The following is a 26,533-nucleotide window of genomic DNA, read 5'->3' on the forward strand; positions in this document are numbered from 1 at the left end:
CTCTGCAGCAGAGGTAGCTCTGGGTCTTAATTTCCTGTGGCGGTCCTCATGAGAGCCAGTTTCATCATAGCGCTTGATGGTTTTTGCAACTGCACTTGAAGATACTTTCTTGACATTTTAGGATTAACTGACCTTATGTCTTAAAGTAATAATGGACAGTAGTTTCTCTTTGCTTATTTGAGCTGTTCTTGCCATAATATGGACTTTGTCTTTTACCAAATAGGACTATCTTCTGTATACCACCCCTACTGATTGGCTCAAACGCATTAAGAAGGAAAGAAATTCCACAAATGAACTTTTAACAAGGCACACCTGTTAATTAAAATACATTCCAGGTGACTACCTCATGAAGCTGATTGAGAGAATGCCAAGAGTGTGCAAAGCTGTCATCAAGGCAAAGGGTGGCTATTTGAAGAATCTCAAATATAAAATATATTTTGATTTGTTTAACACTTTTTTAGTTACTGCTTGATTCCATATGTGTTATTTCATAGCTTTGATGTCTTCACTATTATTCTACAAGGTAGATAATAGTAAAAATAAAGAAAAACCCTGGAATGAGTAGGTGTGTCCAAACATTTGACTGGTGCTGTATATAAAAAATTACAAAATAACTGAGGAGGATGGCCCTCCCCTTCCTCCTCTGATATATATATATATATATATATATATATATATATATATATATTCCCGGACTCTGACATTGCTCGCTTTGATACTGTATTACCTTTTGGATTATGAGTGTATTGTTTTGTACTGCTAGGTATTACTGCACTGAAACACAAGCATTTCGCTGCACTTGCGATAACATCTGCAAATCTGTATACATGACAAATAAACTTTGATTGATTTGATTTGACACACACACACACCCAGGTGTCCTGGGTTTGAGGTTGGTCAGGGCGGAACAGGGCACAGGTGAGAATAACGCCCACTCCGTTTAATCTATTTGTTTAATATATCCTGAATTCATATATGTGATCCCATTAAGATGAACCACAGAACTGATGATTTTCTGGCAGAAATACTGTACCTAGCCCCAAGATCCACTGAGGACAAACAGCGTGGTTGTTTGATAGATATGTATATACGATCCTATGACATCAATGCATGAGGTATTTACTTTCATAACGTACTGTAGGGACAGAGCGGATCAGGTGTAATTAAAAGTATGTCCGTTCTACCAATTGGAGTTGCATTGTTGTTGTAATTTACCCTCCTTCTCTTCCTCATCCTCTTCCTTCTCATTCTCTTCCCCCTCCTCTGGCTGTATGGGTTAAACGTTTACAGGACGCATGACCATCTAGGCCAGGCAGTTGTTGATTAAATCAAGGCAGGGCAATAAGCAGGTTGTCCATAGAGCATAAAGTTAGCAGACACAGCAATGGTAAGAGGCCAACCAGTAGAACAGGATATACGTTGACTAAGTGTAAATAAGTGCATGTAGTTCAGCATTCAAATTAAGTATTTTAAACAAATCCTTCCTGGGCCTGATTCCAAAAAATTATAATTTATTTGATGTCATCTTTCACTGCCAGTTACATGTTTTCACAGTGCCCTTGACTCATAACCAACAAGCTTATGTTCCTTATCTGTCTATTGTCCATTGTATATGATCCTGGTTGCTCAGTTGGTAAGAATGTGGTGTTTGCTATTCCAAGGTTGCGGGTTCAATTCCTGCAGGGGTCACATTTATGCAATCACTGTACTACAAGTCGCTTTGAATAATGACATCTGCTAAGTGGCATATTATAATTGTGTCATAACCATATCTCTCATGCTCTTTCTCACGCCCTCACTTCCCCCTCCCCCCTTTCTCCCCATATCTCTCGCTCCCTCTTTTTTATTTTTCTCACTCACTCCCTCTCTTCCTTCTCCTCTACCTCCCCCTCTCTCCCAGGGGCGTGGATAGTGACTGGGGGGCTGAGGGAGGGAGTGAGTCATTGTGTTGGGGAAGCAGTGAGGGATCATGCAGCGGCGGCCTCCTCCCTGTCCCAGAAGAAAGTCATCGCTGTGGGCATGGCTCCCTGGGGGTTGGTGCACAACAGACAGCAGCTCATCAACACACAGGTACATTTACACGCACGCACACACACACACACACACACACACACACACACACACACACACACACACACACACACACACACACACACACACACACACACACACACACACACACACACACACACACACACACACACACACACACACACACACACACACACACACACACACACACACACACACACACACACACACACACACACACAATGTTCAATGTATACAGTTTTAAATATGCACGTGACACAGACATAGAAACACAAACACACACACACACACAGCAATGCATAGGAACACGCTACTGTACACTGGCACTATATACAATTATAGAATTTTGTTCACTTTCATCTATCCCCTCTTTGCTTCTCACTCACTTTCCTAATTTATTTCTGTCCCCTTCCTTCTCCTTTTTATCCCTTCTCTCTTTCACTCTATTTCTTTCTCTCTTTCAATAAGATGTCCTTTTAGGTTGAGAAATCCAAAACCACAGGAAATCAAATGAATAACAGCGAGGACTTTTTATTACATGGGATGGGAATCACAATGTCTTCTTCTCTCTCTCTCTCTTACTACGTCTCTCTCCCTGTTTCTCTCCCTCTCTCTCTACCCTCCTTTCTCTACCCTGATCTCTCTCCTCTCTTCCTTTACCCCTTCTCTCCACCTCTGATCCCATTCTCTACCCATAATCTCTCTCGCCCACCCCCCTCTCTCTCACGTATTCTCTAACCCTCCCCCCACACAATCTCTCTTTCTCTACGCCTCTCCTCCTCAGGGTAGTTTTCCAGCACGGTATTATGTCCAGAACACATCCCGTGACTCATGCTGCCTGGATAATAACTACCAGGCCTTCTTGCTGGTGGATGATGGGAGTGTAGGCCGACGGGGAGGGGAGATGGCCTTCAGGGCCAAGATGGAGGACTACATCTCCCACCAACGCACAGGCATCTGGGGTGAGGCACAGCCCAGCTAGCACATAACGTTCTGAGAACCATCTGTTTCTAAGAGCTTGGTGAGCGTGTAGTTGTTCTATGGTTATTTTGCATTCAACCTTCCTACAACTTTCTGGGAATGGTGCAGGATAGTTGCTTTGCATTGGAACATTCTCAACACATTTAAGGAACTTGACAAAAAAACGTAATCTTCTTGGTATTTCATTGCTTCAACAGAACGTTTCCTAAAAGCTCAAACATGATTACATTTAATTTCAATTCTAGGAACGTTCTTTAACTGGTTTGACATTGTGAAAGTTCTCGAATAGTTCAAAGAATGTTAAGAAACAATGTTCTTCTGTGGAAATTTCAGTACTTCAGCATAAAGTTTCCTACAGGTTTTCTCATAGTTTGGATTAAAGACATGTTCTCAAATTGTTCCGATAACGTTAAGAAAAAAGTTTTTCTGTGGGAATTGCAGAACTTCCACAGAACATTCCACACAAGTTTCTATGTGGTTAGATTTAATGTCATATTTTTACTATATTCTGGGAACGTTTGAAAAAATGGTGTAACTGAAACAATGTTTTCAGAACGTTCAGAGAATGTAAGGTTCTTGGCAATGTTGGCAATATTCTGGGAATGTATATATTTTATTACAGTACAAAAAAAAAGCATGAAATGTATGCATTCACTACTGTAAGTCGCTCTGGATAAGAGCGTCTGCTAAATGACTAAAATGTAAATGTAAAATGTACACATTAACATCAATAATCTCTAAATTCCTGTCATTCTCTGACCATAGAGAGCCCTCGGTTCTCTATAGTGTTTTGGACTTTTGGACTTTTGGACTATGGTGTTTTGGAGCCCTCGGTTCTCTATGGTGTTCTGTGGCCACGGTCCACGGCGACGACGCCGGGGACCGTGGCCACAGAAACCCCAAGATTTTTTTTTGGGGGGGGGGGCACATGGAGCGGTCGGCAGAGCAGCGGGGAGTGCCAGAGCCCGAATGGCAAACTCTGGAGGAGTTCAACAAGGGATACCGGAGAGAGGTTTTGGCGAGGAGTATGCTGCAGCGCAGGCGCACTGAAGAGTGCCTTCTCAGCCCGGAACCATCTGTGCCGGCTCCACGCACCAGGCCACCAGTGCGCCTCCTCAGTCCGGTACGTCCTGTGCCTGCTCCTCGTACTCGCCCTGAAGAGCGTGTCACCAGTCCGGTGCAACCTGTGCTGGCCCCATGCATCAGGCCTCCAGTGCGCCTCCCCAGTCCGGTACGTCCTGTGCCTGCTCCCCGCACTCGCCCTGAAGTGCGTTTCACCAGTCCGGTGCCACCTGTACCGGCTCCACGCACTAGGCCTCCAGTGCGCATTCACAGTCCAGAGCTTCCGGCGACGGTCCACAGTCCGGAACCTCCTGCGACGGTCCACAGTCCGGAACCTCCAATGATGAACAATGGACCGGAGCTTCCAGGGACGGTTAACAGCCCAGAGCTTCCCTGGAAGGTCAACGGTCCAGAGTGTCCAGGCACAGTGTCCAGTCCCGATCCAAGGCCAGAGCCTTCCTCTGCGCCGGTGGCCAGTCCAGGTACGGCGTCTAGTCCCGCTCCATGGCAGGAGCCTTCCTCTGCGCCGGTGCCCAGTCCAGGCACTGCGTCCAGTCCAGCTCCAAGGCCGGAGCCTTCCTCTGCGCCGGTGCCCAGTCCAGGCACGGTATCCAGCCCAGCTCCCATGGTGGGAGCCTTCCTCTGTGCCGGTGCCCAGTCCAGGCATGGTGTCCAGTCCAGCTCCATGGCTGGAGCCTTCCTCTGCGCAGGTGCCCAGTCCAGGCACGGTGTCCAACCCAGCTCCATGGCTGGAGCCTTCCTTTGCGCCGATACCCAGTCCAGGCACGGCGTTCAGCCCGGCGCCTTGGCCGGATCCGGGGGCGGGGGCTACGACCCGCACCGGAGCCGCCACCGACACTAGTCACCCCCCCTACCCTCCCCATTTGGTTTCAGGTTTGCGGCCGGAGTCCTCACCTTTGGGGGGGGGGGGGTACTGTCACGCCCTGACCATAGAGAGCCCTTGGTTCTCTATGGTGTTTAGGTCAGAGCGTGACTAGGGGGGTGTTCTAGTCATTTATTTTCTATGTGGCTGGTTTGTATGGCTCCCAATTAGAGGTAATCGTTGCCTCTAATTGGGGATCATATTTAGGAAGCCCTTTCTCCCACCTGCTTTGTGGGATATTGTTTTTGAGTGAGTGCATGTTGCACCTCAGTACTGCACGGTCGTTGTTGTTTCTTGGTTTGTTTTAAGTTTCACTAAAAATAAAGATGTGGAACTCCAATCACGCTGCGCCTTGGTCCGTCTCTCCACACGGTCATGACAGAATATCCCACCACAACAGGACCAAGCAGCGTGTCCAGGAGGAGAAGGTATCCTGGACTTGGGAGAAGATCTTGGATGTGAAGGGATCCTGGACTTGGGAGGGACGCCTTCCTTGGCGGCAAACGCAGGGAGGGAAGGGAGGACAGAGAAGACGCCGGGGTTCGCGGCCACAAAGACAGCCCAAATTTTTTGGGGGGGTGGGGGCACACGAGGTGGTCGGCGGAGCCAAGGAATGAGCCAGAGACCGTCAGGGAGTCGAAGGAGGAACTCGATGAAAGATTACGGAGAGAGGTGGTGGCGATGAGAGAGCTGCAGCGTGGGCGTGCTGAGGAGCGTGACACCAGTCCGGTGTCATCTGCACCGGTTTCACGCATCTGGCCTCCAGTGCGCCTCCCCAGTCCGGTATGTTCTGTGTCTCCTCCATGCACTTGCCCTGAGGTGTGTGTCACCATTCCGGTACAGTTTGTGCCGGTTCTACGCACCAGGTCTCCAGTGTGCCTCCAAAGCCCAGTACGTCCTGTGCCAGCTCCTCAAACTCACCGTGCGAAGTGTGTCATAGTTCCGGTACAATTGATGCCGGCTATACGCACTAGGTCTCCAGTACGTCTCCACAGCCCAGTACATCCTGTGCCAGCTCCACGCACCAGGCCTCCAGTGCGCCTTCACAGTCCAGAGCTTCTGGCGACGGTTACCAGTCCAGAGCTTCCAGAGACGGTTACCAGTCCAGAGCTTCCGGTGACAGTTCCCAGTCCAGAGCTTCCGGAGACGGTCCATACTCCAGAGCTTCTGGCAACAGTTTCCAGTCCAGAGCTTCCAGCGACGTTTCACAGTCCGGAACCTCCAACGACGGTCCACAGTCCGGAACCTCCAACGACCGTCCACAGTCCAGAATCTCCAATGACGGTCCACAGTCCGGAACCTCCTGAGATGGTCTACAGTCCAGGCACGGCGTCCAGGCATGGCGTCCAGTCCCGCTCCAAGGCTGGAGCCTTCCTCTGCGCCGGTGCCCAGTCCTGGCACGGCGGCCAACTCAGCTCCATGGCCGTAGCCTTCCTCTGCGCCGGTGCCCAGTCCAGGCATGGAGGCCAACTCAGCTCCATGGCCGGAGTCTTCCCCTGCGCCGATGCCCAGTCCAGGCACGACGTCCAGGCACGACGTCCAGTCCTGCTCCATGGCTGGAGTCTTCTTCTGCGCCGGTGCTCAGTCCAGATACGGCGTCCAGTCCCTCTCCAATGCAGGAGCCTTGATCGGCACCGATGTCCAGGCCAGGGCTGATGTCCAGGCCAGGGCTGGTGTCCAGTCCCGCACCAGAGCCGCCACCGATGCTGGGGGATCCGCGAGCTGAGTGGGTACTTCGGCCCGCACCAGAGCCGACCCCGATGCTGGCAGATCCGCGAGATGAGCGGGTACTTCGTCCCGGACCAGAGCCGCCACCGACACTAATCACCCCCCCCCCCCCCCACCCTCCCTATTTGGTTTCAGGTTTTGCGGCCGGAGTCTGCACCTTTGGGGTGGGGGGGGGTACTGTCACGCCCTGACCATAGAGAGCCATTGTTTCTCTATGGTGAAGTAGGTCAGGGCGTGACTGGGGGGTATTCTAGTTTATTATTTCTATGTGGGGTTCTAGGTTATTATTTCTATGTTGGGGATTTGTATGATTCCCAATTAGAGGCAGCTGGTAATCGTTGTCTCTAATTGGGGATCATATTTAAGTAGCTGTTTTTCCCACCTGTGTTTGTGGGATATTATTTTGTATTTTGTGTTTTGTGCATGTGCACCACTTAGTCACGTTTCGCTTATTCTTTATTGTTTTGTGCGTTTCACTTAAATAAAATATGTGGAACCCAGATCCGCTGCACGTTGGTCCGAGTATGCTTCCAGTTCGTACGACGAGCGTGACAATTCCGTTCTCAGAACAAAAAGAAAACTTTTCATAAAAACCACAACACTTTTGCAACGTTCAGAGAACGTTCTAATAATGTTATTTAAAAACATATACATTCTATTCTCTCAGCGTCAACAATACACTCTATATCCTCTATCTTGTTAAATGTGTTCAGGTGTGTTGGCCGCGCCCACTAATTAGCAACACCTGATCTTAATGAGTGTTTGTTTCCTTTGAAATGGGGTCTGTTTGAACAGACTAAAATTAACAGATTTGTATGAGTAAAAAAACAGCATGCTAGCTCCATCCTAGAGCCGCAGTGGTCTAATTCCATGGCTAGAGAACAAAATATCATAGGTTTGAATTTCACTGATACTCTGTCACAATAAAAAAAAAATTGTTTGCACGATTAATGCTTACGGAAATTAATTTCCATGTTTCTTATCTGTGCTTGGAGTTCAAAAAAGTTCATCCAAAACAATCTAGCAGTCTTATTGAAACATTCAGTCATAATTTTAAGGAAGTTGTTCAAAAACCTCCATATAACCTAGAATTTCCAATTCCATTCTCAGAGCGTTAATAAAACCTCCCAAGAAAATGTTCTCAGAACCTCCCTACAACCTGGGACGGCAGGGTAGCCTAGTGGTAAGAGCGTTGGGCTAGTAACCGAAAGGTTGCAAGTTTGAATCCCCTAGCTGACAAGGTACAAATCTGTCGTTCTGCCCCTGAAAAAGGCAGTTAACCCATTGTTCCTAGGCCGTCATTGAAAATAAGAATTTGTTCTTAACTGACTTGCCTAGTTAAATAAAGGTAAAATAAAAATAAATGTTCCCAGATCAGGCTAAATTGACACTTCTGGTCTCGGAATGTTTAAAAAATGTTTTGGCGGTCAGAAACCTATGGCTTCGTTCCCACAACCAATGTGAAACCAAAAACATACATTCCCACAACTTCCAAGGAACCAAGTGTGATAGCTGTGTGTACAATAATAAATCACTCTGTGTGCAATAATATTGTTTAACATGATTTTTGAATGACTACCTCATCTCTGTACCCCACACATAGAATTATCTGTAAGGTCCCTGTTGAGCAGTGAATTTCAAACAGATTCAACCACATAGACCAGGGAGGTTTGGAATGCCTCGCAAAGAAGGGCACCTATTGGTAGATGGGTGAAAAAAATAAAAAGCAGACATTAAATATCCAGTCACTAGATACAGGTGTCCTTCCTAACTTAAATTGCTGGAGAGGAAGGGTACCGCTCATGGATTTCACCATGAGGGCAACGGTGACTTTAAAAGAGTAACAGAGTGTATTAATGACTGTGATAGGAGAAAACAGGATAGATCAACAACATTCTAGTTACTCCACAATACTAACCTAATTGACAGAGTGAACGGATACAAATATTCCAAAACACCCATCCTGTTTGCAACAAGGCACTAAAGTAATAATGCAAAAAATGTGGCTGTTTGGGGCAAATCCAATACAACACATCATGTTCAAGCATAGTGGTGGCTACATCATGGTATGGGTATTCTTGTAATCATTAAGGACTGGGGAGTTTTTCAGGATAAAAACATTTATGAAATACAGTAATTACAGGCAAAATCCTAGAGGAAAACCTGGCTCAGTCAGCTTTCTACCAGACACTTGGAGATGAATTCACCTTTCAGCAGGACAATAACCTAAAACACAAGGACAAGTCTTACCAAGAAGACAGTGAATGTTCCTGAGGGGCCGAGTTACAGTTTTGACTGAAATCTACCTGAAAATGGTTATCTAGCAATGATCAACAACCAATTTGACAGAGCTTGAAGAACTTTGAAAAGAATAATGGACAAATGTTGCACAATCCTGGTGTTTAAAGCTCTTAGAGACTTACCCAGAATGAATCAAAGCTGTAATCGCTACTCACAGCTGTAAGGTGCTTCTACAAAGTATTAACTCAGGGGAGTGAATACTTATGTAAATGAGATATGCTAAGTATGCTTGATAAATAGGGAAAATCAGCACACAAGCAATAATGGCATTATAATGAATATACATGTTAATATGACAGCAGTCAAAAATAGTCAATTAATTATCAGTTGGAGCAAGCCCATGTCACATAAACAACGAAAGCTGGTAATTGCGTTGCTGATTTCGTTTTTTACTTGAGATGTTGGGCCTGCTGTCTCACTGACATTTTGTGCTGATAATCGGTCTGTAGCATTGTCACCAGCTTGTTCTATCTAAACAGTGTTTTCCTTTCATTTGGTGGTGGTGCAAGCACCTGCTCAGTGCGCACCATTCTGTCATTTTTGCGATTAGGCCTCGGAGCTGTAGGTTCAAGCTGAGGCTCAGAATCAGAAGATTAATCATCAGAGATGTCATCATGATTAATTTCTTCCCCACCATCTGAGTCATTTTCGTTCAGATTTTGTAGCAACGCTAACGCAGCATGTGCATCCATTCAACTTGGTCTTCTTACCATTGTACATTATGCACGTTCTCACTGTGTACTCCAAGTAGGCCAGAGTAGACTATAAAACTGTTTGGATTCGGTGGATTTGTAGAGGGTAGGCTACATATAATTTTGAGATTATAATAGAATAAATCAATACAATAGAATGGCCCTACCCTACATAATAATGCGTATTTCGCTTCCCCTCGCTCATCAACTCAATTCGATTCAATTTGCTTTATTGGCATGACGTAACGATGTGCATATTGCCAAAGCTTACTTTGGATATTTACAATATGAAAATAATAAGAATCAATGTTGTCAACGGGACAACATTAACAACAATAACCAAGGGTCAAAATAACCATACATTGAACAAAAGCAATAAGCATACAGTAGAGGACATGTGCAGGTTGATTGGTCTGTCAGACACTGTCCCTCATTTTATGGCAGGCAGCAACTCACCCATTCTCTCCCTTTCTCCCCATCATGCTTTACATTTATATAATCTGTTGTTAAAAGTGTGAAATTAGTTTCGGTATAGTTTAGGTTCAGTTTCGAAGCAATTACCAATGTGATTATCAACTAGGCACGGCACCTTCAACTATCAATATTTTAATATTTTATTTTGATGGGCAAGGAGGCCCGCCCATAACGCCAGCCCTGCTTTGCTAGCGTTTGGTAAATACGACTAGATTAATGTAATTCAGTGACGCGTGTGTCATTTTTTTGTATCACTAATATTTGGTGGGTTATTTATATATTTCAGTAAGAAAGACTAACATTAATGTATAACAATTAATGTATAACAATTCATCCAAAGGATGACTTATCGTGAAGTGTTCAATTGTGTTTTAATTTTTTTGTAAGGAAATAACTTGTAAAAATACATAGTCTTATATTGGTTCGAATCCATTCTGCATCACATCCGGCAGTGATTGGGAGTCCCATAGGGCGGCGCACAATTGGCTCAGCGTCGTCCGGGTTTGGCCGGGGTAGGCCGTCATTGTAAATAAGAATTTGTTCTTAAACTGACTTGCCTAGTTAAATAAAGGTTAAATAAAATACAAAATATTCTTATATGACGAGTAAATCAGGAAATATTCACACATTGACATTAATATGATGAACATTCACAATGAGATCAATGACATTCACAATCTGATCACGTTTACATGCACACTAATAATTAGATATTAAACTGATTATGGCATTAGTCTTGTAAACTCCTTACTCTGCTTATCTTATTCGGCGTACGGTCATAATCAAAGTAAGCATAAACCGATATGTCTGGTTCTCTGAGCAATCTTTAGAATTATTGGGAGTATGGAAAAGCCTCACTCAGAGTTATAGCGATATACACTGCTCAAAAAAATAAAGGGAACAATAAAATAACACATCCTAGATCTGAATGAAATAAATAATCTTATTAAATACTTTTTTCTTTACATAGTTGAATGTGCTGACAACAAAATCACACAAAAATAATCAATGGAAATCCAATTTATCAACCCATGGAGGTCTGGATTTGGAGTCACACTCAAAATTAAAGTGGAAAACCACACTACAGGCTGATCCAACTTTGATGTAATGTCCTTAAAACAAGTCAAAATGAGGCTCAGTAGTGTGTGTGGCCTCCACGTGCCTGTATGACCTCCCTACAATGCCTGGGCATGCTCCTGATGAGGTGGCGGATGGTCTCCTGAGGGATCTCCTCCCAGACCTGGACTAAAGTATCCGCCAACTCCTGGACAGTCTGTGGTGCAACGTGGCGTTGGTGGATGGAGCGAGACATGATGTCCCAAATGTGCTCAATTGGATTCAGGTCTGGGGAACGGGCGGGCCAGTCCATAGCATCAATGCCTTCCTCTTGCAGGAACTGCTGACACACTCCAGCCACATGAGGTCTAGCATTGTCTTGCATTAGGAGGAACCCAGGGCCAACCGCACCAGACTCCGTCACGTCTGTCACATGTGCTCAGTGTGAACCTGCTTTCATCTGTGAATAGCACAGGGCGCCAGTGGCGAATTTGCCAATCTTGGTGTTCTCTGGCAAATGCCAAACGTCCTGCACGGTGTTGGGCTGTAAGCACAACCCCCACCTGTGGACGTCGGGCCCTCATACCACCCTCATGGAGTCTGTTTCTGACCGTTTGAGCAGACACATGCACATTTGTGTCCTGCTGGAGGTCATTTTGCAGGGCTCTGGCAGTGCTCCTCCTTGCACAAAGGCGGAGGTAGCGGTCCTGCTGCTGGGTTGTTGCCTTCCTACGGCCTCCTCCACGTCTCCTGATGTACTGGCCTGTCTCCTGGTAGCGCCTCCATGCTCTGGACACTACGCTGACAGACACAGCAAACCTTCTTGCCACAGCTCGCATTGATGTGCCATCCTGGATGAGCTGCACTACCTGAGCCACTTGTGTGGGTTGTAGACTCCGTCTCATGCTACCACTAGAGTGAAAGCACCGCCAGCATTCAAAAGTGACCAAAACATCAGCCAGGAAGCATAGGGACTGAGAAGTGGTCTGTGGTTACCACCTGCAGAACCACTCCTTTATTGGGGGTGTCTTGCTAATTGCCTATAATTTCCACCTGTTGTCTATTCCATTTGCACAACAGCATGTGAAATGTATTGTCAATCAGTGTTGATTCCTAAGTGGACAGTTTGATTTCACAGAAGTGTGATTGACTTGGAGTTACATTGTGTTGTTTAAGTGTTCCCTTTACTTTTTTGAGCAGTATATTTGAAAAGTGCACGTGCTAGCACGAGCAGCTCAAATTGAATTATTTTGCGCGAGTGAAGGGAGTTCTGAAATATTGAATGTATGTATCTTAGAAATAGTTTTTACATACAAACTTCATATGTCCGAACATAGAATCAAATATGCTTCACAAAAATAACATGGTTGTTGCTGTGGTAGAACATTTATTTTGATTGCAGATGTTTTGCATTTTTTCAAAGTCTCGTCAGGTAGCCTGATTTCAGATGTGTCCGTGTAAACAGGATTATAAGGGAAATCGTTCTTCTTGCAAGGCATGCAAATGTCAACTCAAACTATTATTAATCTGACTATTCACAATAATCATATTATTGTGTGTATGTAACCTTACTGAATGACTCATTACAAAAAACGTGACAATAATTTGATACATTCGCAGTCTTCCATGATGCTTGTGGAAATACATATTCTTATGAATATTCTTATGAGTAGTATCATGAAACATTTATGGACATTCACTATGACATCTGATCAATGACTCATGACTAAAAACTTGATTTTATGGACTTCTCCCATTTGTCCTACACCTCTTCCCTGTACCTGTTGTTTTCCAGGTAGCGGCAGTATAGATGTCCCTGTATTGTGTATGCTCATCTCAGGGGACGCTGCCATGCTGGAGGTAAGCTATGGCAACATCACTATCATCACTATGGCTTACTTTACTTTTCATGACATCACTAGGCCTATAGTACATTACTGTGCATGACCAGAACATTCCCGTTAACCCCTCATTCTCTCTCTCCTTCCCTTTTGAATTTCCCTTTCCCTCTTATCTCTCCTTCTTTCACTTTCTCTCACTCTCTTTTCTGCTTTTCGCCCTCCCTCCCTCTCTCCCTCAGAGGGTGGATCTCTCTCTGAAGAAGGCTACTCCCTGGCTGGTGTTGGATGGTTCTGGTCCAGCGGCAGATCTCATCTGTGAGCTGCTGGATGCACTGTCAGCCATACCCATGAGCCCCCCCTCTCCCCCGCCAGAGGGTGAGGGGAGCAAGAGCCCCAGTGCGGAGCTGCGTGACAGGGCCCGTGAGAGGGTCCGGAGGCACTTCACTGCCGAGGCGGACCTGGAGAAGCTGGTGGACAGGGTGAGTGGGGGCGGGGTGGGCTGGGATGTGTGTGTGGACGGGTGTGTGTGTGTGTGTGGGGAGGTGTGCGTGTGTGTCAGGGAGATCCTTCAAGATTGACTTCGAAATTGGAGGTATATCTTTGCACTGAGGACGTCAGGAAATGCCTTCAAAACCGGCCAGTAGGGGCAACAGTGAGCACTATTACCATCAAGTAGTCTTGATTTTTTTTAGGGCATTGCGGCCGGGGACAGCAGATGTGTATAATCCTGGGATACAAATGGAAATAATCCCATGACTGTGGATCAGAAGGTTGTGTGTTTGATCCCAGTGGTAGGCACTGTTTCTGTTTTAACCCAATCCCAAACCTTAACCTTTACCATAACAATTCGGAATGAGTGTCTAAACTTAACCATTAACTTAGAAATTTGACTTCTGGAGAAATGGAATGATACCATTGTAGGAGCAAACCAGGGTGTCAAAAACACTTGGATAAACGTTTAATTCTGCAGTGCGACTGTGAGAGCTTGCTGGTGTGTGGATGGGTGTGTATACATGTGTTTGTGTGTGTGTCTGGCCGATGTGAAATGGCCAGCTAGTTAGTGATACGCTAGTAGCGTTCAATTGGTGATATCACCCGCTCTGAGACATAGAAGTAGTTGTTTCCGTTGACTTTTGTGGAGCGATAGGTAACGATGCTTCTTGGGTAGGAGTTGGTGATGAGTTCAGAGGGTCCATGGTTCTAGCCTGGTTTGGATAAGGATAGGGATGGAAGTACTGCAACGTGTGTGTGTGAGAGAGAAAGCAAGTTTATGTAAGTGAGCACATAACCTTACTCCTTTTCTTTCTTCTTTACCCTTCACTCTCTATACCTCCCTCCTCTCTCTCACCAGGCTCTGAGTATCTACCAGAACAGAGATCTGATCACAGTGTTCCACGGGGAGCAGGAGAGTCCTGATGATTTTGACACAGTGCTACTGAAGGCTCTCGTCAGAGGTAGGAGTGTGTGTGTATGCGCGTGCGTGCACCGCCTGCATGTCTATTTGTGTCTGTGCGCGTGTGTGTATGGTGTGTGTGTGTGTGTGTGTGCATTTGCTATCTGTTGATAGATATGTTAAACATGATCCTGGTCAAACTACTCATTCGTTCTATGTATTTGTCTGTCAGCCAGTAAACGTGTGTCCAGCGATGCCAGTGAGTACACAGAGGAGCTGAAGCTAGCAGTAGCCTGGAACAGGTTGGACATCGCTAAGAGTGAACTCTTCAACGGAGACATCCAATGGCAGGTGAGCTGCTCCTCACGATCACCCCTATCACCATTGCTAAACAGCATTTTTTAAATTTTATGTTATTTAGTTGACAAGGCATTTATCAGATTGTATGTTTCCAATATCTCTGTATCGGATAATATTAGGAAAATAAGGAACAATACAGAGAAGATAGGCTGCTGGTGAAAGGAAGTTGGAAATCAGAACAATTTAGAAAATGTTCAATTTGTGGAGCGTTTCTTATTTTTATCACTCGGTACGATAGTATTGTTTCAATTTTGACAGACAGACGGAGAGAGAGAGAGAGAGAGAGAGAGAGAGAGACAGAGACACAATTTTATTTTAGATAGATCGACAAATGGATATGTTTTGAAAAACATCCTCCTGCAGTACGAGGACCTAGAGGATTCCATGACGGATGCGCTGATCAACGACAAGCCCCAATTCGTGCGTCTCTTCACCGAGAATGGCCTCAACATCCTGGACTACCTGACATACCGGCGTCTGGAGGGCCTGTACCGCTCGCTTTCCGACAGCTCTCTGGCCTACACGCTGCTCCAGCGCCGCCTTACAGAGAGGCAGGGCTTGGCAGGGTCCCTGCCCACCGTCCCCTGCTCTCTGGACGGGGCCTCGCTCCTCAAGAGCCCCAAGAGCCCCATATCAGAACCCTCGTCGGCCAAAGAGCTCAGCTTGTATGAGGTGAGGCGTTGCACTTTATTTTATCGTAGTGGCTGCGGATGTGACTTTTATCAGACCTTTTCGTCTCCAGACTAAAGAAAGTTCTGCGCATGTGTTTATTCTCTACTTTACGCACAGTCTCTGCTCTACTCATAGAGAACAGGCTACTCTGGCAAATGGTGCTTGTTTAATAAAGTTAGATCATAGCTGAATCAAAGTCTGCAAGATCACATGATGATAGTATTCTATGCAACAGAACCGAATATAATGGCATGGCATTACGTTACTGTAAGACAAAAACACCACAGCATTTTCTCTTATGTGGCCAAGACTAAACAGCGTGCACCACTAGGCAAAATACACAGGTAGGCTACGCTACTGTACATATCCCAATGAAACGGATTGAGATCAAATTATTGATATGCAGATACGGCATGGACGTTTCACCGGTAAAACTTGAAAAATTATCATTCATGACTGACAGTGAGAAATGTGAAGGGAAGGAGACCACAAAATGTAAAGTAGAGGTCAGGAAACACATGTGCAGAACGTGATCCACACATGCACAGAAACGTCCTAATCTTTAGCAGGGAGAAAAAGAGGTCAGTCGGATATACAGCCACAGCCTTTTTTTAAAGTACTGATGTGATTAGGTATTTGTGGAGAAATTAAATGGTAAATTGATCAAATAGGGAGGGGGAAAGGGGATGTATGGGGTCACTCACTGTGTGGAGTTGAGGAGCATTTGATCAAATGTTTTTCTTTTTTTGAAAATCTGCTTCAACACATGAAAAAATACTATAGTATACTATGGTATAAATACCGTATTCACTGTAGTGTCTGGTTTTGCTTTGTCATTATGGGGTATTGTGTGTAGATTGATGAGAAAAAAAATATGTAATACATTTTAGAATGAGGCTGTAACGTAACAAAATGTAGAAAAAGGGAAGGGATCTGAATAGTTTCCGAATGCACTGTACTATAGTAATTAATGTAGTGTTTTTTGCTGATTGTAGTATACTGTAGTGTTTTAGTTTTATTAACTTTGACATAGAAGTGGAGGCTTTCTCCTTGAGATAACATAGTGGAGAAATACTAAAATAGCACGTTTTCCATAACCTAAAAGAGCAAATTTTCCATAATCTGAACAGATAGTTCAGCGCTTCTGCTATTTTCTATAACCTGTAGGGAACACAATATATTGTCTATACTTGGCATTTGGTTTCTCACTTATGGTTGGCACAAATTAGGATATGGTGGAGGGGAATGGGCTAATATGCTAATTAAATACGGTAATATTTACTATAGTTAAAAAAGTGTAGTGTTTTTGTGGACTGTAGGGTTTTTGCAGACATTACTGTTGTAAATATTCTACAGTATACTACAGTGTACTACACATGATCGAGGGTTACTACAGTGTGTAGTATAGTATACTACAGTATACTACATCATTCTATTGTAAGTATTGTAGTATTCGATAGTATTTTCTCATGTGGGTAGTCATCTCAGTTCTATGTGACTTCCTCTCGCCTCTTCCTTCAGCTATCAAGGCTTCTATGGGACATCCTGGGAGATGTGTGTGAGCCCTTCTACTACAGCCCTCTGAAGTTGGACCAGAGCACCAGCACCAGGAGAGCGCTGAAGGTAGTGGTTGCATTCCAAATGACACTCTCTCCCCTATATACAAGTAGTGCACTACTTTTGACCAGGGCCCTGGTTAGAAGTAGGGAAAGGGAAAGGGGACACCTAGTCAGTTGCACAACTGAATGCATTCAGCTAAAATGTGTCTTGCGCATTTAACCCAACCCCTCTGAATCAGAGAGCTGTGTGGGGCTGCAGTTGTTGTTGGGGGTTAACTGCCTTGCTCATCAGCAGATTTTTCCACTTTGCTGGCTCAGGGATTCAAACCAGCAACCTTTCGGTTATTGGCCCAACGCTCTTAACTACTAGGGTACCTGCCCAGTAGTGCACTATATAGGGGATAGGTGCTATTTAGGAGGCAGCTAGTGTTTGTAGTAGTGTCGCCTCACACCACTGTTCTACATAGACATGAATTACAAATGCCTTTGTTCTCAATGATACGGTACAGTGATGCAGTGATAGTGTAGACTCCACCAATATAGTTTCATTATCAATGCTACTATGGTGATACCACTGCATTACAGGCCATAGAATGTAACTGTGACTACTTCACTCTTTCCCTCTCTTTCACCCCGTCCCCCTCTTTATATCCCTATTCCCCCTCTCTCCTCCCTCTCAGCACATGAATAAGTTGTTGCTGGAGGAGTGTCTGTACAAGGAGCAGCGCTGTCTCTCTCCCTGGGCCTCTCTGTTCATCTGGGCCGTGCTGCAGAACCGCAGCGAGATGGCCGTCTACTTCTGGGAGATGGTAATTTATTAAATAATTATTTAATTTAACCTCAGTTAAGAACAAATTCTTATTTACAATGACGGCCTACCCCGGCCAAACCCTAACCCAGACGACGCTGGGACAATTGTGCACCGCCCTATGGGACTCCCAATCACGGCCGGTTGTGATACAGCATGGAATCGAACCAGGGTCTGTGTGACGCCTCTAGCACTGAGATGCAGTGCCTTAGGCCACTCGGGAGGGGTCTGACCAGGTGAGTCAGTTAAGAATATATGGGACCAGGCAGCTGTAATGACAGTGATAAACAATGTGCTCACTCAACAATCTAATTTGTAGAAAATAACATGGACTCCAAAGGCCATTCATTGAAGGTAGACTCAGTGAAATGACGTTGCCATGAGCAGCACCGCAGATATTCCGATGAGCATGATGCAAAACTTCTCACACAGTCACACAGAGTATCTGTGCATGTGCAGGGGTTCGCTTCATGCTGCTACAACGTGGTAGCTACCGGACCGAAACAGTGGAGTGGTTTAGCCTCGTGCTTCATCGCTCTTAGTTGTTGTGGAAATTGACTCACTACTGCTATTTACTTTGTGCATCTGCGTCATCTCGCTGAGTCCACCTTTAATTTACCAATGTACAATGCTTCTCTCTCTCTTCCCTCCTCCCCTCCAGGCAGGAGAGTCTGTCCTCAGTGCTCTGGCAGGCTGTAAGATGCTGAGGGAGCTGTCTAAGCTGGAGAGTGAGACGGAGACCAAGCTCTCTATGAAGGAGCTGGCCCAGAAGTTTGAGAACTTGGCCCTTGGTGGGTTAGCCTTATCCTGGCTGTGTGTTTGTACTGTGAGGATGTCATTGTAGTGGTTATCAACTCTGTTATGCATACTGTTAGCAGCTTGTATTTTCTGAGTGAAGGTTACCCCATAATGCCTTGTAGCAGTTCCGCATCAGACCGCAAGGGACCACCTGTTCTGAAAGTCTGCTGGATGGCATCCCAGTCTGGGACCATTTGCAATACTTTTACACCTTTAAGATGAGGACTGAAGCAAACTTATCCAGACTCCTAATGGGAAACTTAATGTGAAAACCTGTGACCCGTTTCTTCTCTCTTTAGAAGTTTTCAGTGAGTGAGTGTTAACTCTTTAATCATCTCTCTAGACGTGTTCAGTGAGTGCTACCAGAGCAGTGAAAGACGCTCCTTCACCCTCCTTATAAGGAAGTCTCCGGTGTGGGGCGGAGCTACCTGTCTGCAGATGGCTACTGCAGCTGACGCCCGCCTCTTCTTCAGCCATGACGGCGTGCAGGTCCGTACTAAACCCAGGGGTCAGGGGTCAAGGTGTGTGTGTGTGTGTAGCTGAAACCCTTCCCCTCGCCCCTCCGTCTTCCATTTGCGCATTCACACACGCCTCCTCCATATGCACACAGCAAATTCTTCAGTAAAAAAAAAGAGGCTTGGTTGTTGCATTCATTCATTTTCAGTTCTATGGACTTCACCAAGTGAGATTCTAATCGAATATGTTAATATAAAGTAGGCCTTATTTTAAGGGCCTAGTTTTACACTAATATAGGGGCCTGAAACTCATACACATCACTTTGAACCAAAACCACACCTATCATTATCACATTTCCCAGCATCCTCTGTGCAGGTTGATTTTTAGAATTGTTTGTTTCAATATGTAAACTACCGTTCAAAAGTTTGGGGTCACTTAGAAATGTCCTTGTTTTTGAAAGAAAATATAATTTTGGGTCCATTAAAATAACATCAAATTGATCAGAAATACAGTGTAGACATGGTAATGTTGTAAATGACCATTGTAGCTGGAAACGGCTGATTTTGAATGGAATATCTACATAGGTGTACAGAGGCTCATTATCAGCAAGCGTCACTCCTGTGTTCCAATGGCACGTTGTGTTAGCTAATCCAAGTTTATAATTTTAAAAGGCTAATTGATCATTAGAAAACCCTTTTGCAATTATGTTAGCACAGCTGAAAACTGTTGTCCTGATTAAAGAAGCAATAAAACTGGCCTTCTTTAGACTAGTTCAGTATCTGGAGCATCATCATTTGTGGGTTTGATTACAGGCTCATAATGGCTAGAAACAAAGAACCTCTGAAACTCGTCAGTCTATTGTTGTTCTGAGAAATGAAGGCTATTCTATGTGAGAAATTGCCAAGAAACTGAAGATATGGTACAACGCTGTGTACTACTCCCTTCACAGAACAGAGCAAACTGGCTCTAACCAGAATAGAAAGAGGAGTGGGAGGCCCCGGTGCACAACTGAGCAAGAGGACAAGTACATTAGAGTGTCTAGTTTGAGAAATAAACGCTTCACAAGTCCTCAACTGGCAGCTTCATTAAATAGTACCCGCAAAACACCAGTCTCAACGTCAACAGTGAAGATGTGACTCCGGGATGCTGGCCTTCAAGGCAGAGTTGCAAAGAAAAAGCCATATCTCAGACTGGCCAATGAAAAGAAAAGATTAAGATGGGCAAAAGAACACAGACACTGGACAGAGGAACTCTGCCTAGAAGGCCAGCATCCTGGAGTCGCCTCTTCAAGGACATTTCTAAGTGACCCCAAACTTTTGAACGGTAGTGTATGTTTGTGCTTGTACATTGATTTATTAAGTAATTAATAATCTTATGCTACTGAAATATAAATTACAAAATTTTCTAAATTAATCCCATATGCTACTTGGACTTATTGCACCCATTACTGAAATGGTTGTTCCAATTTAGATGCTTTAGGTTGTCTCATAGCTTAGTCTTCCTTACCTTTGCAGTCATTCTGAATACAGGTTGCGGGTCATTAAAAATGCCAGATATTGGCTGGATTCCAATAGGAATGTTACATTACCTTGCAAGAGAATCTTGTTTCTCATGGTCTGAGAGCCCTTTAGGTGCCTTTTGGCAAACTCCAAGTGGGCTGTCATGTGCCTTTTACTGAGGAGTGGTTTCCGTCTGGCCACCTAATTGGTGGAGTGCTGCAGAGATGGTTGCCCTTCTTGAAGGTTCTCCCATCTCCACAGAGGAACTCTAGAGCTCTGTCAGAGTAACTATCGGGTTCTTAATGACAGACTTCTTGATTTATCTGAGAGGAAGTGTATTTTAGGAAGTGGCAATGCTGTTGCTATGGCGTCTCAAGAGGGACAAACAGTAATATTGCCTATTTTTTCTCATTTTTCAAGTGAAGGTCTTTTATTAAGGGAGTATGTGAAGCACAGACGTTCGCTTCGCCTAGCCAAGTTCTCCTAAGAGGAAACTGAACCTAGTATGCAGAGCCTTAACTATGCTTCTACCTCTTCCTCTGGCAGTCTCTGCTGTCTCAGATATGGTGGGGAGACATGGAGAGGAGCACGGAGGTCTGGAAACTGGTCCTCACTTTCTTCTTACCCCCCCTCATCTACACCAACCTCATCACTTTCAGGTTAGTGGCTACCTGTCTGTCTGTCTGACAATTTCCAATCCATTAAGCTTTCCTTATGTTCCTCATGCAGTGCGTACATAGAAATTGGAATAATACGGAAAAGATTGACCGGCGCTCAAGGGAAAAAAGTTGATTCAGGAAAATGTCCAATACGTGATGCGCTGCTTATTTTCTTCACTCGGTACGATAGTATCATTCCAAATGTCTTCTTTTTCACTATCAGCCAATCTTCTCTGTATCAATCCAATTTTCAATATGTGGAATGTTAGAGAAATTGGAAGGGTACAGAGAAGATGGTGATGAAGGAAGGTTTCCTCACTCTGCGCTTCTGTCTGTCTGTCAGTCGGTCAGGTCTCTCTCTCTCTCTCTCTCTCTCTCTCTTTCAGGGAACAGGAGGAGGAGGGGAAGTCGGAGGAGGAGGTGACTCACGGTCGAGACACAGACAGTCTGGATGGAGGAGATGCCACCGTGTTCTCTCTCGCCGACATCATGCAAACGTAAGCACACACACACACACACACACACACACACACACGCACACACACACACACACACACACACACACACACACACACACACACACACACACACACACACAGTAATTATTCTCATTATTTTCCTCACAGGGAAGAGGATGCTGAGGAATATGCTGCTTTAAGAGCCAAACTGAAAGGTGCCTCCAATCCCAAGAGGCCCTACATACTGCTGCGCTGGAGGGAGTTCTGGTTTGCGCCCGTCACCTCGTTCCTGGGCAACGTGCTGATGTACTTCCTGTTCCTCTCCCTGTTTGCTTACATCCTATTGGTGGACTTCAAGCCCCCGCCCCCTCACGGCCCGTCCACCTTAGAGTTTGTTCTCTACTTCTGGGTCTTCACCCTGGTCTGTGAGGAGATTCGACAGGTAGGACGCATCACACGAACACACACACACACACACACACACACACACACACACACACACACACAATTGACAGGTAAGAACATATAAATTCATATTAATGACCATCCTCTCTCGCAGACGTTCTTCGTGGGCAGCAACACTATATATCAGAGGATGAGTCTCTACATCCAGGACATGTGGAATAAGTGTGACATCTTGGCCATCTCTCTCTTTGCCCTGGGCATGTGCTGCAGGTCTGTATATTTCATATTTAGATGTGTCTGTGTGTTGATGTATTTGGACTGTACACTCAGTGGCCAGTTTATTAGGTTACACCCATCTAGTATCGGGTCGCACCCCCTTTTGCCTCAGACAGCCTGAATTATTCGTCGCATGGCGTTCAATCATTGCTCAGTTGGTATCAAGGAATGTAACGTGTGCCAGAAAAACATTCGCCACACCAGTACACTGCCGCCACCAGCCTGTACCGTTGACACCAGGCAAGATGGGGCCATGAACTAATGCTGCTTACTCCAAATCCTCCAAATCCTAACTCTGCCACCAGCAAGACGCAACAGGAACCAGGATTTGTCAGATCAGGCAATGTGTTTCCACTCCTCAATTGTCCAGTGTTGGTGATTGTGTGCCCACTAGAGCCGTTTCTTCTTGTTTTTAGCTGATAGGAGTGAAACCCGGTGTGGTCGTCTGCTGCAATAGTCCCTCTGTGACAAATATCGACGAGTAGTGCATTCCGAGATGCCATTCTGCACACCACTGTTGTTCTGCCCCGTTATTTGTCTGTTTGTGGCCTACCTGTTAGCTTGCACGATTCTCCTTCGATCTCTCTCATCAATGAGCTGTTGTCGCACCATTCTCAGTAAACAGTGAAAAGCCCAGGAGGCCGGCCGTTTCTGAGATACTGGATCCGGTGCGCCTGGCACCGGCAATCATTCCCAGCTCATTGTCGCTTGGGTAACTCGTTTCCCCATTCTAATGTTCAATCGAACAGTAACTGAATGCCTCAATGCCTGTCTGCCTGCTTTATATAGCAAGCCACGGCCACGTGACTTGCTGTCTGTAGGAGTGATCCATTTTTGTGTACCTAATAAATGGGCCACCGACTGTATATGAGTGTGTGTGTGTGTGTGTCTATCTTTGTGAGTGTGTGACCCTGTGACTATAACCAGGTGTTTGTTGTGTGTTCTAGAATGTTCCCTTGGTCCTATGAGTTTGGCCGTGCTGTGTTTGCTGTGGACTACATGGTGTTTACCCTTCGTCTCATCCACATCTTCGCCATCCACAAACAGCTAGGACCCAAGATCATCATTGTCGGCAAAATGGTAAGTGATTCTTTTAAGTATTTGTGATGATGATGAAGGTCTTTGTCAACTGAAACATGATCTTGTGATGAAGACTGTGTAAACATTTCAAATGCTGGCTATACTGAGTGTACAAAACATTAAGAATACCTGCCTAATATCGAGTTGCACCCTCAAGGCTCAAAAATCCTTCTTTAACCTGCCTCCTCCCCTTCATCTAAACTGGTTGAAGTGGATTTAACAGGTGACATCAATAAGGGATCATAGCTTTCACCTGGTCAGTGTATGTCATGGAAAGAGCAGGTGTTCATAATGTTTTGTACACTGTGTATATAAACACACTCGTGTTGTGTGGTAAGGTAAGCTAACCACTGACGATATCTACTCCTGTTGAAGTATTTTAAAAGGAGAGTCTGTATTAAAGTCTGAGTCGACATCATTTAGGTCTGTGCAAACGTCCTTTAGTGTTATTTCAATGTTACCAATACTTTTCCTAATCCTCTGTTCCTCTTCCTGATTGGTAGATGAAGGACATCTTCTTCTTCCTCTTCTTCCTGGCGGTGTGGCTCATGGCCTACGGCGTAGCCAATCAGGCGCTGCTCTACTCCTATGACCCCCGTCCCAATTGGATCTTTCGCAGAGTGTTCTACAGGCCATACCTACATATATTTGGACAGATCCCCATACACGAAATGGATGGTGCGTCAATGTTTGTGTACAAATGTGTTTTTTCATGTGAAGGTGTCTGTGTGTGTACTTGAAACCTACAGCAATAGTATATAACTGTGCTCTCCCTCTGTTCTTTCACCCCTCTCCTTTTGTATCCCCTCCTAATCTCTTTCCCCAACCACTGGCCAATCTACCCTCTTTGCCTAACCATTTGAAATGTTGACTTTTCTCTTCACATCCCTCCCTCTGGTTTATTCCGTCTATACTGAACAAAAATGTAAACACAACATGTAAAATATTGGTCCCATGTTTCATGAGCTGAATTAAATGATCCCCGAAATCTTCAATTTTTTTCCACAAATTTGTTTACATCCCTGTTAGTGAGCATTTCTCCTTTGCCAAGATAATCCATCCACCTAACAGGTGTGGCATATCAAGAAGCTGATTAAACAGCATGATCATTACACAGGTGCACCTTGTGATGGGGATAATAAAAGGCCACTCTAAAATGTGCAGTTTTGTCACACCACACAATGCCACCGACGTCTCAAGTTTTGAGGGAGTGTGCAATTGGCATGCTGACTGCAGGAATGTCTGCCAGAGAAATGAATGTTAATTTGTCTACCATAAGCCGCCTCCAACGTCTTTTTAGAGAACTTGGCATTACGTCCAACCGGCCTCACAACCGCAGACCACATGTAACCACACCACCCCAGGACCTCCACATTTGGCTTCTTCACCTGCGGAATTGTCTGAGACCAGCCACCCAGACAACTGATGAAACGGAGGGGTATTTCTGTCTGTAATAAAGCCATTTTGTGGCTCATTCTGATTGGCTGGGCCTTGCTCCCTAGTGGGTGGGCCAGTCTCCAAAATTGGTGGGCCTATGCTGCCCGAAGCCCACTCATGGCTGCGCCCCTGCCCAGTCATCTGAAATCCATAGATTAGGGCCTAATGAATTCATTTCAATTAACTGATTTCCTTATATGAACTGTAACTCAGTAAAATCATTGAAATTGTTGCATGTTACGTTTATATTTTTGTTCAGTATATTTCGAACCCTCACTCTCTCCCCCCTTCCCTCTCTCCATCCCCCCTTCTCTCCCTCCATCCCCCTTTTTCTCCCTGTCTCTCTGTCCATAGCTGATAAACTGGAGGAGGGGATACAGTGCACCAATAACGCCACCCTGATCGGGGCGGGGGCAGAGCCCTGCATGAGTACCTACGCCAACTGGCTGGTGGTCATCTTATTGGTCATCTTCCTGCTGGTCACCAACATCCTCCTGGTCAATCTGCTCATCGCCATGTTCAGGTAACGTACCTTCTCGCTCTGTCCCTCTTTCACCCTCTCTGTCCTTCTTTCACCCTCTCTGTTCTTCTTTTTCTCTGTCTCTCTTTTACTCGCTCTCTGTCCTGGTTTCACTTTCTGTCCCTCTTTCCCATCTAGCACCCCCCTCCATATCCCTATTTCACTCTCTTTGTGTTCCCCTCAACAGATCATCACTTATTCAATAGGCCCCTCTAATCCGTGGGCTGATTTCCTCTTATCTAGTTCCTCACTGTGTCTTGACTAGCGTTGTTTATTGTCTCAGAACCACTGATCTGATTTGATAAATAATAGCTAATTTAATTGAATTCAATCAACTTGATTTCATTTTTAAGTGTCTTATTTGACACTATCATTGCGTGTTATCAAAACGCCAAATGTTTTTCTGACTCTGATTTTATTTGTGCCCAAAACGTCAATAACCCAAAAATATAATAAAACCAATACATACCCCTTGACTTTTTCAACATTTTATTACGTTACAGCCTTATTCTAAAATTGATTAAATATTAAAAAAGAGTCAGCAATCTACACACAATACCCCATAATGACAAAGCGAAAAGAGGTTTTTAGAAATGTTTGCAAATGTATAAAACATGTACCTTATTTACATAAGTATTCAGACCCTTTGCTATTAGACTTGAAATTGAACTCAGCTGCATCCAGTTTCCATTGATTATCCTTGCAATGTTTCTACAACTTGATTGCAGTCCACCTGTAGTAAATTCTATTGATTGGACATGATTTTGAAAGGCACACACCTGTCCATAAGGTCCAACAGTGGACAGTGCATGCCAAAGCAAAAACCAAGCCATGAGGTTGAAGAAATTGTCTGTAGAGCTCCAAGATAGGATTGTGTGGAGGCACAGATCAAGGGAAGGTTACCAAAAATGTTCTACAGCATTGAACACAGTGGCCTCCCTCATTCTTAAGTAGAAGAAGTTGAAACCACCAAGAATCTTCCGAGAACTGGCCGCCAGGCCAAACTGAGCAATCAGGGGAGAAGGGCCTTGGTCAGGGAGGTGACCAAGAACCCAATGGTCACCCTGACAGAGCTCAAGAGTT

The 26,533-nt window shown here is 45.0% G+C and overlaps 1 protein-coding gene across 1 annotated transcript in view; it reads left to right on the forward strand.

Moving 5' to 3' along the window:
- The window catches only part of trpm4a (transient receptor potential cation channel, subfamily M, member 4a), a 60,274-nt gene that overhangs the window by 20,797 nt on the left and 12,944 nt on the right, over window positions 1-26,533 (forward strand). Inside the window, exons 5-22 of the mRNA XM_029727045.1 lie at window positions 1,901-2,070; window positions 2,837-3,014; window positions 13,025-13,089; window positions 13,310-13,549; window positions 14,422-14,524; window positions 14,696-14,814; window positions 15,187-15,495; window positions 17,017-17,118; window positions 17,735-17,863; window positions 18,524-18,653; window positions 19,004-19,149; window positions 21,162-21,274; window positions 21,661-21,771; window positions 21,901-22,174; window positions 22,292-22,407; window positions 23,361-23,493; window positions 23,997-24,171; window positions 25,285-25,453. Coding sequence (XP_029582905.1) covers window positions 1,901-2,070; window positions 2,837-3,014; window positions 13,025-13,089; window positions 13,310-13,549; window positions 14,422-14,524; window positions 14,696-14,814; window positions 15,187-15,495; window positions 17,017-17,118; window positions 17,735-17,863; window positions 18,524-18,653; window positions 19,004-19,149; window positions 21,162-21,274; window positions 21,661-21,771; window positions 21,901-22,174; window positions 22,292-22,407; window positions 23,361-23,493; window positions 23,997-24,171; window positions 25,285-25,453 — 2,782 coding nt within the window. The remainder of the gene's footprint in view (window positions 1-1,900; window positions 2,071-2,836; window positions 3,015-13,024; window positions 13,090-13,309; window positions 13,550-14,421; window positions 14,525-14,695; window positions 14,815-15,186; window positions 15,496-17,016; window positions 17,119-17,734; window positions 17,864-18,523; window positions 18,654-19,003; window positions 19,150-21,161; window positions 21,275-21,660; window positions 21,772-21,900; window positions 22,175-22,291; window positions 22,408-23,360; window positions 23,494-23,996; window positions 24,172-25,284; window positions 25,454-26,533) is intronic.

This window comes from Salmo trutta, chromosome 32 (genome assembly GCF_901001165.1).
Source record: "Salmo trutta chromosome 32, fSalTru1.1, whole genome shotgun sequence".
NCBI classification, from domain to species: Eukaryota; Metazoa; Chordata; class Actinopteri; order Salmoniformes; family Salmonidae; genus Salmo; species Salmo trutta.